Below are 16495 nucleotides of genomic sequence, written 5' to 3' on the forward strand. Positions count from 1 at the left end.
GTCTAAATTTGGGTCCTCTGCAGACATCAAATTTGAGCTGTATATGGAATCATGTACTGAAATTAATTGTCTCCAGTTTTAACTCTTCTTCACCTGACATCAGCCTGACATGCTGTATTTCCCACCAGTCTTCCTGATGAAAAGGCCAAGGAGTCGAGTCACATGACCTGTAGATATCTTATTTAAGTGCAAACTCCGCCCCGTTTTTAATGGCCGTTCACCTTGTCCTCACAGCTCCAGCTCCAGCTCCAGTCCTGAACCAGTCCTCCCACACTCCCACCAACATTATCCCAGTCTAAGTTGCTTCATGTGGCCTGTGAGGCTGAGAAAATGACAGAAGCTGGAGAAGCTGAAGATGAATTCCAGTTCCTCCGAATGGTGAGTCAGCTTCTTGTTAACTCTATCAATAGTCAGGACACAAATTAGAGTAGGTAACAAAAGTTTTTCGCTCCAGAAGTGTCAGCGCTCTCTAACCCTAGATATTAACAGCAGGACAAGTGAGTCACTTTCTCAGCTCATATAGTCAAGTGGACAAACTCAACTTTAGTGTCTTGCACTGAAAAAAAAAAAAAAAACTGAAACGAACACAAGATTCAAGTCAAATATCTTCCAAAAAAACAGAAAAAACATGTTTGAAGTATCACCTTGAGTTTTAGGAACTTTTGAAGTGTGTGTTTTTCTACTTCTTTCATGATATTAATTTCATTTTTTATTATTTCTTTTCTTCTGACTTTTACTCAACATAACTTTTTTTCTTCCTATTTATATTATCATTATACAACAAGCACATATGCAAATTATTCTCTTTGTTTGTAGAATTATGCAAAACCACTGCAGCATTTAACACTAAGGGTGAAGCATAATCCATGGGACAATTTCTAATCTTTGGGAGCAGAAGTTGGATATTTTAACATTGTGAACAAAACTCTACTGAGTACTTTTCAAGTTGTGGATCAAGGTCAAGAAGTATTTTTGTGGTGATTTCCAAATCAATTTTTCTACACATATAACCTTTCCTAAATGATAAATAACCATTTACTATAATGTTATCCTCTATATTTTCCATTTTTCAGGGAAAATCTGGTAATTTACTTATCATGTAGATGTTCATAAAAGCTCTCAGTGAATTCAAAAGGTAATATATCAAAACAGAGAAAACTGAAGAAAAAAATAGTTTTTCAGCAAAATATATCATTAACATTTACATAAAAACATGTGTCTACAATTATCATTTGTCAAACTTCATGGGTTTTTCTGGTGAGTGAATGTTGCAGATGACAGTGTTTCCATGTTCACGACAAAGCCTTTGAACATCCGAATGGGTCATATCTGATGACAATGAAAAGTGCATTTTATCTGAATTATTTACATGTATTGATAGGATTAGTGGCTTAAAAGTTACTAAACATTTTAGATCAGAAGATGCTTTTGTTTGCCTGAGGCTGTTCAGGTCTTTGAGAGTTAAGTGATAGGAGGAGGAGGAGGATAAGACTTTTCAAGAATACAGTCATCATATATTGAGACAGAAGTCAGATTGGTATTTGTTTTTACTGCATCATTTGACAGGGATTCTGTTCATCAATCAACAGAAACATAACTCACAGTAAATGTGGCAGAGTTAGCAAACAGGGCGAATTTTTGTCTGTTGTCCCTGGCTGCACGTTAAAAAGAAGTCTTAAAAAATATCAAAATATTCTGAAAATAATTTCCTAACCATTTTCAAGAAAAAAGGTCATAATGGTATAAAATGAAGTCAGACTTTAAAAAAAAATCATATTTTAAAGAGAAAAAAAATCTGGCAGTCAAAATTTGCACCCAAATCCTGGAGTTTTGACCCTGTGAATTCATAAATATTGAAAATTTCTCCTTCTTTATGAAATTATTCTAGTAGAATTACCACTTTTCCTCTCAAACTATTATGACTTAACTCTCTTAAATTATGAATTTTCTTTCTTAAAATATTTCAATTATTGTCACATAATATCCTGACTTTTTTACTGAGAAATAAGGACTTTATTCCCATAATATCGTGACTTTTTTCGTAGAATTTGATGACTTTATTGTTCAAATGTCATTACTTTTCATTGTTAGTCTAATCCACCTTCCTAATATGTTCTTCATGAAGTCGTATACATTAAAAACATGGTTATAAATCCAGGTTACATTTCTCTACCTCAGCAGCATTTTTAGTGTTTTTATCTGGTAACACTACAAATAACTGTCTTCATCGTCAATAGAAGATTGTATCAGTGTTGCCTGGCTGTAAGTCCTCCTCTCACAGCCTGTTATCTTTGCCTTCTGATAAGGGTATGTCACACAGAAGAGTGTGTGGTGATGAAGATGGAGATCATCGCTGAACCCACATGCCCACTTTGAGACAATCTCATTTTGTACAATCGATACGCCGATTGATGCCGGAGATACCTCTTTTACATTATAGAATTAAATATATGGAGTAGAATAGATGGACCAATGTCAAACTGAAGTCTAAATAAAGACTTGTGAAGGCCTGTGGCTGCTAAATGAACATGCATTTAATCTGTGAGAGTTTGTGATGTATGGATTTAGCTTTGGAGTCTAGTACATGTTTAGTAGCCTTTCTGTTGAGTGCCGTAGTCGTCTGAATACCGGGCATTGTCCAGTGTCGGGCAGTGTGTTTGACTGATTGCAAAGTGCCGCTGATATGAGGAGTGGATAAAAGGGTGAATCAGGGGTCACACAGTGAAGTGTCTTCCCAATATGGAAGTGCACAGTGCGGGTACAGAGAAGTGTTGGTGTCGTCTGTTGTCATTGCTCTGCTGTTCCTTAAATAGACGTGGAAAGACTAATTCATTCATGTAAAGATAAGATTTTACTTATCGGACATCTACAGTCGCATTTACAGTATGAGGACAGACAACAAACACACACCACAGCATGTTAGTTAAGGGGATTTGCAGTTTTAATTTTGTTGTCAGTCAGAACAAACTGGAAAAATTTGATAAAGTCAAATTGATGTGGCTAGGGTGTCAAACATACGGCCCGTGGACCAAAACCTCACCCCTGAAGGGTCCAATTCTGCCCGCAAGATGAATTTGACACGACGACATTAAAGATGAAGGGTGTCAAAATTTGTTTTAGTTCAGGGGCTCGATGTGATCTCAAGTAAAATAATAGCATAATAACATAAAAACATAACGTAATACGCACTTTTAATACCCCAAATACAGTTTAAGATTCTGTTGAAAGTTACTGCCCTATAATTTAGATTAGACTGCCTTTGTGTAAAACTTATTACATTCATATTTATATTTGAAAGTACTCAGATATTATAACTGCACAACACCATTCAACCTTGAAAAAGTAGGTCAAGGTCATCTATTTTCAATCAGCTTCTGCTCCATGCCAAGATGCATCCACAGTATAAATCTGGTGTGGATATGTCAACGTGTTCTTCAGATAATGTGATTATCTTCTTGAAAAGACATGTCGCTATTTGATCTTGAAAAAATAGGTCAAGGTCACTGATTTTCAATAGGCTTCTGCTCCACGCCAAGATGCATCCACATTATAAATTTGGTGTTAATGCGTTATTCGGATAATGTGATTATGTCATTGAATGGACAGACGGACAGACAGACGACAAAATGATTACAATACCCTTTGGCCGAGGGGTAAAAAATGACAACACCAAATTTTCTCTTTGGTTTTAATGTGGAAAAAAAAAAGGAAAATTACATTATCACAATTAAAATCATAATAAAATGTGAATAACCTGAACAAATACAACCTGAAATTTCTAAAGAGAAAAAAAGGGTAATTTTAACAATTTTCTGCCTGTTACTAAATGTTTTGTTCATTTGTAGATCCACTATAATCTCTCAGCTGTGTTAATAATAAGCTGAGACATAATATTGTTGAAATTGCACTTATTTTTCAGGTTGTACATGGTAGGTCAGGTTACTCACATTTTCAAAATGTCATTTTACTTGTTTTTCACTTTACATTTATTATTTATTGGTTAATATGATTATTATTTTACTGGTCTGGCCCACTTGAGATCATATTGGTTTGAATGTGACCCCTGAACTAAAATGAGTTTAACACCCCTGCCCTCAGGTTTTGTTTGATGAATCTCATGGATCTGTATTAATTCTGGCCTTCACTTGCATCTTACTTGAATCTCAGTTTATGCTCTCTTGTATAATCTGTCATCTGGTAACTCTTATGTTTTATGTTTTGTTTCCCGTGGTCAGGAAGATGAGGTGGTTTTGCAGAGTACGTTTACTTCCAAGGATGAACATGTGAAGCTGTGTCTTGCCGCTGAAGGCTTTGGTAGCAGACTTTGCTCACTTGAGCCCACCTCTAACTCTAAGGTAAAGAACTCCACCTCAAAGAAGTACAACTCTATTATGTACTGCATTCAGTGTCAGATATTTAATTAAAATGGTATCTCAGGTGTTAAAGGGTTAAATGTCTAGTGCAGGGGTGTCCAAGTCATTTAAATTCAGGGGTCACACACAAGCCAATTTAATCTTGAGTGGATTGGACAAGTAAAATAACAGTAATTAATTATAAATAATAACTCAACATGTTTGTTTATTTCAGTGTAAAAAAGTAGAAGTGCAATTTCAACAATATAATGTCTCAGCTTCTCATTTACAACCTGCAGATCACAGTGAATCTACAAAGGCACAAAACGTTTAGTAACAGGCATAATATTATTAAAAATTCCACTTAGTTTTCTCAAGAAATTTTAGGTTGTTCATAGTGGTTTAGATTATTCACATTTTGTATGAAAGTATAGTTTCTAATTGTATGTTTTCATCATGTCATTTTACTTTTATCGCATGAAAACAAAAAGACAAAATTGGAATTATCATTTAAGGTAGTGTTTTTCAACCTTGGGGTCGGAACCCCACGTGGGGTCACCTGGAATTCAAATGGGGTCGCCTGAAATTTCTAGTAATTGATTTAAAAAAAAAAAAAAAAAACCCCAAAAAACCCAACAACTTACTAATAAAAAATATATGGTGAGTTGAGAGAGACAATACCAATCCATAAAAGGCATGACAAACTGTGAAGCTGAAACTGAAGCACTGTGGTACTGTTTATCTGTCAAATGTTCATTGTGGTCAGTTTCAGATGCTGCAGCTCTTTCATAATTCATAGTTTGAGTTATTGTTTGTTCAGTATTAATTGTCAGCCTTGTGAATCCAACCTGGACTGACTGTACATATCCTGACCAAGGAAAATAAAATTCTCACTTTGTGCAGTAATCTACACCTGGCTTTTCTGCCTCCGTCCATAATAATATACATTATATAAACTAAATGTCATCTAAAATTAACGTTTATTTGCAACATAGTATGGCAAACTATTACATGATCAAAACAACTTAATTTTAGCAAAAAAAAAAAAAAAAAAAAAAACAAGTCTCTGTTTTGAATGCCTGGGGTCACCAGAAATTTGGGATGTTAAAATGGGGTCACGAGCCAAAAAAGATTGGGAACCACTGATTTAAGGGTTATTATACTATTATTTTACTCGAGATTGAGTTTTGCTGTATTTGGTCCCTGAAGTAAAATCAGTTGTGACATTCTTGATATCTTCAATGTAATTTCTGCATTTAAAAAATTCATTCCGGATTGGACCATTTGGCGGTCTGGTTTTGGCCCACGGGCCGTATGTTTGTCACCCCTGCTCTGAAGAAATGAATGTGTTTTCATGTATTTCTGTAATATGATAATGAGACATTTATGTCTGCAGAGTGAGCTGCATCCTTACACTGATCCACAGTGTTTCTACATTAGCTCAGAAGATCCTACTACTTATTTTCTCTATTTTACAGCAGCGTTGTTGAATGTTAAGATATATTACCCTTATGTAATAGGTTGGATTGTGATCCCTGTAACCAAATAACAGACAAACCAAACACAACCTTTCTTCAATTTCACCGTTAGGTGCCACAAGACACATTTTAACCCATAAAGACCCAAACAGCCACCAGCGACCAAAACCATCTACTGATCTAAAATGTTTAATACCTGTTGATCCATTAATCCGATCAATACATGTAAATAATTGGTGTAAAATGCTGTTTGCTTTTCATGGTCATCAGAAATGACCCATTTGGATGTTCAGAGGCTCTGTAGTTACCATGGAAACACTGTCATCTTCTGCAACATTGATTCACCAGTAAAACCCATGGAGCTGGATCAGTGGCAGTGGATGGAGACACTTGTTTTATGTTACTGAAAAAGTCACTTATTCTTCAGTTTTCTCTGTTTTTGATATAACTCTCAACTTTAATCTGAGGTTTTATGAACATCTTTATGATCACCCAATTAAATAATGGAAAATACCTGATTTTGACTGAAAAAATGCAAAATACAGAGGATAATATGTATAATAAATGCTGATACATCTCTTAAGAAAGGTTAAATAGAGACAAAAGGCAAAAATTAATTTGGGAACTGACACAAAAGTAGTGCTGGGTCTTCATGGGTGAAACTTTAGGCAAAAACATTTCTATGGCCTGTTAAACTTTAAGACAATCCCTGAATCTCACTGTGTATAAACCTTTAATGACTGCGCCTGGTCAGTATTTTACCCAAACTTTGATTATGCTTTCCTAATGCTTATTCACCCCCTAAATGAATAACTTATCACCGGTGATGTTTAATTCAGCATTTAAACGTTTCCTAACTTATTTATTCAGCCTGTTTTTATAATTTATGTGTTTGTCGTAACTCTTGTTGGCCCAGAAAGACAATAGAGAGACTTTGAGCTACCTCAGGGCACTTAAGTCATTCTGCACTCTCTATTTTTTTTTACAGAATGTTCCACCAGACTTGTCAGTATGTGGCTTTGTTCTGGCCCAGTGTCTCTCTGTCCGAGCACTGCAGGAAATGCTGGCCCACAGAGAGAAACTGGCAACAAAAGTGAGCTTCTTCCTTGGATTCTGCTAAGTACCTCATTCATCCCCAATAGTCATGAATGACTTGTAGATAACTGTGCAGGTTGTATTCATGTATTCATCTCTTTTAACGTACTACGCTACTGTTTACAGACCCCAATGCCAAAAGAGTTGGGATGTTTTGTAAAAGGTAAATTAAAACAAAATGCAAAGATTACAAAAAAAAAATACCCATATTATGTTCACAATAGAGCACAGAAAACATCACTTTTAACCTTCCTCTTGTGTTAGCTTTCTGTTACCATCTCTTATGTTAATGGGTCGGTTTTGACCCATGTCTTAAATCAGCTGTAAAATACACTAAAAACAATTATCTATCATCCAATTTGTTTTTCATCTCTTGGTTACCTTGTTAGGCTTCCTTATCCATGAAAATATTAGTTTTAATATTTTTGGTGTGAGCCTCTGGGCCTTTTTTTGTCAGTATACTCCTCAATGTGCACTCTGCAAGTCACCTACTCTCTACTGAATTGACCTCACATGTGTGGCCATGCCTGTCTTTGCCTGTTTTGTTTTTGTGCAGGTAAACTGGATAACAAGGCAAAATGAGAATCCCCAAATGCTCTCATGTTTGGGAGAGGAGCTGACTGTTAGTGTGACAGTACATTTATGATTGCAGTTTTGGCTTTTTTTGTTGCTTTATAATCTTATTTTTATAACTGGGTCGAAACCAACCCTAAAAACAAATTGGTCATAATTTCAACCAGAACATTTCATAGTTTAGTGAAAAAAAAAAAAAAAAAAAAGTATTATTTTGTTGAAATAGAGGTTCCTGACAAAGTCAAAAAGCCTTGATGTAATACATATATTTTTATGTGGTTCATTTATGTATTTAAAACTTAAAATGGGTTGGTGCTGACCCTAACACAAGATGAAGGTTAAACGGAGAAAATGTACCATTTTATGGAAGAAATAAGGCCATTTTGAATGCTATGGCAGCAACACATCACTAAAATGTTTGGACTGGGATAATAAAATGCTGGAAAAATATAAGTGGTACTAAGATAAATTATTGGAAAAACACTTTCTTCCTAATTAGGTGAACTAGCATTAGGGCAGTAACATGACTGAGTGTAAAAAGTGTTCCAGAATCTGCCGAAACTGTAATAATAATAGCATGTAGTGATGTTACCTGTGACACCAAAGCTTTAAAGCTCCATGTCACATCTGTTTACTTCATTGGGTTTTAGTGATGTGGATAAATCCTGCATTGATTCATTGATTAATGTATTTATTTATTTGTTTTGTTCAAGTTCTCATCAAATCATCCATACAGATTTATGAGCAGTGAAGCATGAACCGCTACCACTAAATCGGCGTTTGAACCAGTCATGTGGTGAAGGTGTCAAATGAAGCTTCTGACATCATGGGTCACATGATCGAAACAAGCTTCAAGCAGTAAGCCTTTTTCAATACAACTCTGTTGGAAAGGTTAATTTTTTCAGAAAGCTTCACTTTTCCCATCACTGGTAGTACATGATATCATCAAAAGCTCAGAGAATATAGGTTAATATTTGTGCAAAATGGGCAAGGATGAACAAGTTTGCGTCACTGATGTCTCCTCCCTCACGTTGCCACCAAGGTTATTATCGTTAACGAAAACTAATGAAATGACGAAAACTAGAATTGAAAAAACACTTTAGTTAACTGAAATGAATCAAAACTATAATTAAAAGAAACATAACAATATAACATATACATTATTATACATTATAACAATAACTGACTGAAACTGTATTGTGTTCTTACAAAACTAACTAAAACGGATAAAAATTATGGATAAAATTCCCTTTGTTTTCGTCTTTGTCAATGTCGGATTGATTCGAAATCGATTTACTTCGCTCTAGCAATTTTAGCTAGCGGCACCATATGACACTTCACGGTCCGTCACTTGTTATCACTTGTGGTTTAGAGTCGTCTTCTCGTCCCGCCTCTACCTGGAAACATGGAGACCAGAGTTGGGAGAAAGCAGCAGAGTCCTGTCTGGGATTTATATGAATATGTAACACATGCAGGAATGATGGGCCAACTCATTCTGCGCGCAACATATTTTTTCTGTTTGCAAAGGCTGCAAAACACAGAATATAGTTATTAACCGGAGTGGACTTGGTGACACGTTCACAGCTCATCACGTACTGACTAAACTCGCTCTGTATAATCATGTACTATCATCACAACACACTATTAGTACCGGCAAATACACATGAAACATAACTTCTGAACAGACACTTAAACAGGGTGAACTACAGTTTCTACACAAAACATAAGATTCACTGATCGACAAAATTCACTTTCTGCATTTTACTCTGACACAAATGTTTAATGAACTTAATAAATCATTTACTATTGCTGTTAACCAGTCTTTTACCTGTTTTAATTACCATTTTTAATCTCTAATTAACTATGAACTGTTACCTTAAACCAATGTGTTTTAATGTATTTATGACACATCATGTACACTTTGATCTGATATTTATTCACTAACACCGTTCCTTCATACAGTTTTAACCAATATACCACATGCAAAGGACACAAACTATCACATTAGCTTAGCAACTAAATTAGCATGGGTATCGGTGCACACATGTAGCAACACTTAACTATTAACATTCAAGACTATTTTACATGTCTTCTTCAGTCTCAGTCTCATATAACTCTTGTGCATTTGTGACACTTATTTTAGACCGTTTTAGCTTATATCTGACACACCTAGCATGCTAGTTTTTAAAGTACGGACCGCGCCATTAACCTGCGTCCGCCACATTAGTTCACACGCTAATAAAACTCTACTTTAACTTAACGACTGTTATCCTCAAAAGGTACCTGGTGCTTAAGAAGCATGACCACTGTTTTATGTGTGTTAAATTCAACCAGCTTACCTGCAAAACACAGAATGTAGTTATTAACCAGAGCGGACTTGGTGACACGTTCACAGCTCATCACGTACTGACTAAACTCGCTCTGTATAATCATGTACTAATGTCAGCTACTGCTGCACAAGACTCCATCCGCCCTCTGCTAGTGAAATTAAATATACCTTTCACAACACACATTTCACTAACAAAACAGTCAAGAACAGTAGCTTCACATCTTCAACATCTTCAACAAATTAAATGGGGGACAACTATTTTAATGCATGTTTTACTCACATAGTGCCACAAATACAACGGCGAAGAAGAGAAAAGATATGAAAAAAATTAAAACTTAACTGAAACTAAGCATCTAGAAGAAAATAAAGACTAATAAAAACTAAGAAACCTGCTCTAAAAACAAATTAAAACTAACTGAATTAGAGAAAAAAAAGTCAAAACTCAATAAAACTAAACTATCATGAAAAATCCAAAACTATGATAACCTTGGTTGCCACATCTCATCAGCCACAAGCAGATCCACCTGTTGCTTCCAGCTGTGCCTAATCATCTGGCCAGTATATCAGCAGCTCTGGTCCACTCACTCATTGGCAGATTGTTTTTACTGAATTTATCCTCCATTTGATTTCCTGGTTTTGACACGGCCTGTTCCTGACTACAGCCACTTCTACACAGAGATCCTGGAAAAATGACAAGATGGTGATCCCACCTTTTTTCCACCACCGACTAATTTACACAGCCAAGCCAAAGGAGTAAGAGAGGTGAGACAGGCTGGACTTCTACACAGTGGACCTGCATTCCAGAATCAAAGGGGCGGTGACGCAGTGCAGTGTACAGTGTAACGTACAGCTTGTGTCTTGGAAATACCCCAAGGATTGTGTTGTTGAAAGCCCCATCTTTCACCGTTTCACAAATGTCAGCATGGATAGAGTCCTCCACCTGAAGTGACAACAGCTCACGGATCTCGGCATCTCCCCAGTTCGACATCTTTCTGGTCGTGTTGATATGTTTCTCTACTGAACACAGCCCACGCTCATTTTTAAATCCTCCTGGCGCGGGGGTTGGACATGCAATACATCATCAAAACGTTACACCTTACTTGTGGAATGAGAGGTGTTCCTTTTACATTGCATTTCGGAATCATGATTCCACCTTTATCACAGCTCTGTTACTACCTCCACAGGCTTTACAAAACCGCGATAAAGGTGGGACCAAATGATCCCACCATTTCATTTACACAGATGTCGTTCTGGAATAAAGACGAAATATTCCTGTAACAGAAGTGCTGTGTAAAAGGGGCCTACATTTTCTCATCTCTGCCTTCTGTTCCTGACTATGAGATGTGCCCATTTTCTCCCTGGTTCTCATTTGGTGTGTTCTATTCTTGGCTTCCCTGAAAGCAAGTTCCGTATCATCTGCTGTCGTTCGAGCCACCTACTACATTGACAGCCCCCTCAGTGATTGTGCTACCTGCTTCCTTTGCCCCTCAGTTTCCTCGACACATTGCTATGGCCTGTTCCTGACCACGTCTCCTTGCCTCTGTCGTCCTTCTCTGAGATCAAGCTCTGTTCCATCCACTGCCGTTTGAGCCTCTTGTTACTTTGACATACTCTCAGTGAGAGTGCTACAAGCTTGTGTCCTCATTCTAATTCCCCAATCCAGTCCTGCCTGTTTATTGCTTCTGCCTTTTCTCTAAGACTGAGGCCTCAGTCAGCCTGCATCATTGGCTCAACTGCGGTGGTCTTGCCTGCTGTGTGGGAGACATGAGTTTGAGTCAGGTACATGCACCTGCTCACCAGAGCTCTCCCACTACTTGGTTATCTTCTGTGGATCATCTAATAAAGATTTTTGGAACTGTTACTTGTCTGAGTGTCTGTTCTCGGGTCCACTCTACATTACCCATTACAACTGGATGATCATTATCTTCGGGGCCTCAGGCAGCACTGCATTAAGACCAGGCATGAATCTGTAATGGAAGTCACTGCAGGGGCTCACATCCAAAAATCATTATCTGTAAACATAGTTTGCTGAGCCTTCCTGCAATGAAGCATTACATGAGCATGATCCAGAAATGGGCCAAAGCTCATTTAGAGATGGACTGACGCAAAGTGGAAAACTGTTCTGTGGTCAGATGAATCCAAATTTGGCATTCTTCTTGGAAACCATGGATGCTATGTCATCCAGGAGGGACCATCCAGCCTGTTATTTGCACTCACCTCAAAAAGCCTACATCTGTGATGGAATGGGGCTGCGTTAGTGTCTATGGAATGGGCACCTTGCACATTTTGAATCATCAACGCTGAAAGGTTTAAAGAAACGTATGCTCCCATCCAGACAGCATCTTTTTCAATGAAGGCCTTGCATATTTCAGCAAGACGATGTTAAACTGCATACGGCATCTATTACAAGAGCATTGGTTTGTAGTAGATGACCCATTAATGTTTAGTAGCTGGAATCCCATGTTAGACAACAATAGGACAACATTCATCCCCCAAAACTCTAACCAATAGTTTCCTTATTTCCCACACATTGACAGCTAACATTTAATTTTCAAACATGCATTGCTGCCATCAAATTCAAAATTACCTTATTTAGTTCTTAAAATTATACATTTTCTGAATGTAAACATATGCAATATATTTTCTGTGTTCTATTGTGAATGAATTATGGGTTTAAGACACTTGCTAATCATTTAATTTTCTCTACCTATTTTTCACAATTTCCCAACATCAGAGTTGTACTTGTATGATACTTTTCATGGGGGATCTGGTTTGTTTTCATCTGGAGAAACTCTGTCAACGCCATCTTTTTTTTTTACTGGGGAATAAACCACCTGAAGACTTGAACAGCTGGCAATTACAAAGACTAACAAGCAAAGAAACTGACACAAGGAACACATTTCATCATGATTCCTGTTACATTCATTTGTGTAGTTCTGCTTTATTGATACTCATTATTATTCAGTTTAGAATTGAGAAGATTTTTTTTGTAGTGTTCATGTTCTTTTTTCTGCTGTCTGTTTTCCCCACAGTCTAGTAAATGATTGTGTTTTACAGGCAGGAAGTGGAGCTTGTGGGAGCCATCGCACTCTTCTTTATGGTCAGGCAGTGTTGTTTCTACACTCATACAGTGGCATGGTGAGTCATCTCAACATAATGCAGATATAAACGAAGGACTGCAGTTTTACTCTCCAGGCAGGATGCCTGGAAAAGGAATTGTTCTTAGTGGCTTTATTTATATATGTATAAATATATATATGTATGTATGTATATGTGTTTACTCAAATATGTTCCTGCCCCTTGATCCCAGTATCTGAGCTGTTTGGCTTCATCTCAGTCTTCGAGTGATAAACTGGCCTTTGACGTCGGCCTAAGAGAGGATGAAACAGGTGATTTGATTTTAACTATGACTTAGCTATTATTAAGCAATTGATGAACAAATAGGCATATGTTTGTGTTTGTTTTGATATTTGAGATGAGGCATGTTGGTGGACGGTCCACCCAGCGTCGAGGCAAAGGTCAGAGGGAGAGAAGGTTCGTGTTGGAGATGATCTCATATTGGTCAATGTCTCCTCTGAAAGATATTTGGTGAGTGAATAGAGGATTCCATTCTTTATACCCTGATTTCATGCATCTTTCACTTGTTAACCTTCATTTATGAAAGTAAAAAAATATTTGGTCTCATTTTCTTTGGCTTAGTAGTTGGATCAGAAACTTGTGCTTTTGTTCTCCTTAAGTTGTTTGAGTGAATGATAAAAACTATTCTAGAAGTTGTGTGCACTGCTGATGCTGATGCACTTATCCTTTTTTTTAAATGTCTTTTTAGCACCTATCCTTCGGCACAGTGTTTGACAACAAAGGCCTGAGTGACAGTTTGGTTGTTAATGCAGCTTTCCAGCAGACTCTCTGGTGTGTTGCTCCCATCTGCTCTGGAGGTGGAGTTGCTCAAGGCAAGTCTTTTGTTGCTTTGTTATAATGCTGAAAAAAATGTGAGTGCCTGAACCTGTATAAACTCATAGATTTGTTGCGTTTAAGTTGGTGTTGAGCAAAAACTCTTTAGTTCAATTCTATCACGGTTTGTGCTGTCGGAAAAATTGCAACGGTTTAACCCTTTCATTCATGAGTTATGACAACCTTAGTCAAGATTTTGTTTTTCTTTCTTCTCGTTTTTATTCCTCCTTAGGCATGAAAAAAAATTGCGATTGAGTTTTGTTTTTTTTTTTCCATGGAGTTACAAAGATGTTCTTTTGAAGTAAAGAAACGTGTTTAAAACCCAATATCAGAAAGTGAGATAAAAACAATGAAATAAAAAACATTTTAATGCTGCTAATCTGATGTTTTCTCACATTTTAACAAATTCTAATGCTAGTTATTACTCACCTCATGGATATAATATGCAAAAAAAAACCTTTTTGTCTTACAAATAACAATTGATTTACACTAAAACATGTTACTGCAGATCAGGTTTATTGAGAACAGCAAAGTTACAGTAATGGTATGAATTGCAGTTTATGGGATGGTGCATAAGCATCCACTGTGTTGGCTGATATGGAACTAAAACCACAAAAAATATGAATATACAAGGGAACAGCTGTAGAATAACTGTCCACTGTAGTGACTACTATGTATGAAAGGGTTAAAGCTGAGACGTTGAGCTATACAGCTAATATGGAGTCGTTACAGTAATTTCACTCATGCCTCTACCTGAAGCCTGGGGAGCAGCCCATTAGTTACCAGTGAATACATACACATTCATGCACAATTTCACTCCTTTTTTTCTCCAATATAACTGTAAAATCTAATCCCATTGTTGTGTTTTTTCTTCATTGTAAACTGTAACTAGACTGTTATATCATGCAGCAAATTGTAAGTAACTACCAGATGCTGAAAGTTCCAAGTATTTTGGAAAATTGGGCAAAGGTAATTAATCACAAGACATTATCTGACTGTTTTTTACAGACACAATAAGCAAAAAAGACCAGGTGGACATTGGAGGTTCATTATTCAAAGAGTTATAATCATGTTAATTTTTATTGCTTTATCTTTCATGACTGTTATCTTACTCAGAAGGCCTTCATGCAAGTTTCAGTCTGCAAATTACAATATCCAATGAAAGCTGAGACAATGTACTTCTATTCTAGGATACCTGAACGGAGGCGACACGTTAAGGCTACTTCACAGCCACAGCGATGCGTGTCTTACAATTCCCTCCACAGTGCAGGGAGAGGATCTACAGAGGTCAGTTTTACAGACTGAATCCTTTCATGTCAGCAAGAGAAAAAAACTTCCTTTTTCTCTGTGGTCATGATTTCTCTCTTAATGTAGGATAATGCATTATGAGATTGGATCAGTCTGCAGCCATGCCCGCTCCCTCTGGAGGCTGGAGATTCTACGAGTAGTGTAAGTAGACTTGGAATTTAATATACGCTCTGTTATTATTATAACCCCCTATCAAAGCTTAAATAGATTTGTATGGTCTCTGATGTTACATTGGGCTGCAGAAATAGAAAAAAAAAGAGTCTGACTCACACATAAGGTGATTGTTAGAACCAGAGAGCTGGGTCAGCATCACTAACACTGCTGGTAGTGACTTTTTCTTTGTTTCCTCTGTGTTCCCTATTAAATATGCAGCTATTCAGCAGCAGAACAGTAAAGAAAAAAAATGAAGTAGACGGTTTCCCTCCAAATAAAATATAAACAACAAAAATTCCTGGTGTTAATATCCTGTATTTTAGATGGAGCGGTAGCCACACACGTTGGGGGCAACCTTTCCGACTCTGTCATGTGACGACTGGAAGGTACCTGGGCCTCACAGAAGAGAAAGGCCTACACCTGGTTAATCGTGATAAAGCTGATATCAACACAACCTCCTTCTGCTTCCAGTCAACAAAGGTCATGAGTCATACCAGTAACACTGCAGTCTGAACTCTTTTATCGGATTTTGACGTAATTTTGCCACATGTTGTGTGTTTCTGTGCGGTTGTTCAATATTTGATTATTTAAGTGCAGTACACACAATAGTTGTATGATTGTATCTGACAGCTCTTCCTGTAATATTTGTTTTTATGGTCTGCAGGAGAAGCTTGACTCTCACACAAAGACTAATATAAATGGGATGGGGACTGCAGAGATCAAGTATGGAGACTCTATTTGTTTTCTTCAGCATGTGCACTCCGGGCTATGGGTAACCTACCAAACCACTGATGCCAAGTCCACCCGCATGACAGGGGGTCAACGGAAGGTAGATCTACTCATAAAGTCTTAACATAACAGAATTATTACCGGTGCTAGAAACTGCATGACTTGTTTTGCACTCATTACCCTATAAAATTAAATATAAAATAACTCTTTTCAGGCTATTTTGCACAGTGAGGGCCATATGGACGATGGGCTGACACTGTCTCGGTCCCAGAGGGAAGAATCTCACACTGCCAGACTCATCCGCAATGCTGTTCTTCTTTTATCTCGCTTTATCAGGTACTTTGGGTAATTTAATTAGCTCTGGCATGGAGGCTATGTTTTCACCTGCATCTGTTGTTTCGTCTGTCTGTCTGTCAGGATCACACAAAAACCGTGGCACTGATTTAAAACTTGGCAGAATGGAATGGCACAGGTCGAGGATAAACCTGTTCCATTTTGGACATAATTTGATAATTCTGGTTGAAGTT

At 37.2% G+C, this 16495-nt stretch overlaps 1 protein-coding gene across 1 annotated transcript in view; it reads left to right on the top strand.

The window, feature by feature from the left end:
* The first annotated feature begins 330 nt into the window (after positions 1–330).
* Positions 331–16495, top strand: part of ryr2b (ryanodine receptor 2b (cardiac)) — a 90697-nt gene continuing 74532 nt past the window's right edge. The window contains exons 1-12 of the mRNA XM_030156652.1: positions 331–378; positions 4236–4355; positions 6819–6923; positions 12885–12965; positions 13138–13216; positions 13303–13415; positions 13654–13777; positions 14969–15065; positions 15153–15227; positions 15563–15719; positions 15904–16068; positions 16183–16313. Of these exons, the coding sequence (XP_030012512.1) occupies positions 331–378; positions 4236–4355; positions 6819–6923; positions 12885–12965; positions 13138–13216; positions 13303–13415; positions 13654–13777; positions 14969–15065; positions 15153–15227; positions 15563–15719; positions 15904–16068; positions 16183–16313 (1295 nt within the window). The remainder of the gene's footprint in view (positions 379–4235; positions 4356–6818; positions 6924–12884; positions 12966–13137; positions 13217–13302; positions 13416–13653; positions 13778–14968; positions 15066–15152; positions 15228–15562; positions 15720–15903; positions 16069–16182; positions 16314–16495) is intronic.

The sequence above is a fragment of the Sphaeramia orbicularis genome, chromosome 15 (assembly GCF_902148855.1).
Source record: "Sphaeramia orbicularis chromosome 15, fSphaOr1.1, whole genome shotgun sequence".
In the NCBI taxonomy this organism is placed as follows: Eukaryota; Metazoa; Chordata; class Actinopteri; order Kurtiformes; family Apogonidae; genus Sphaeramia; species Sphaeramia orbicularis.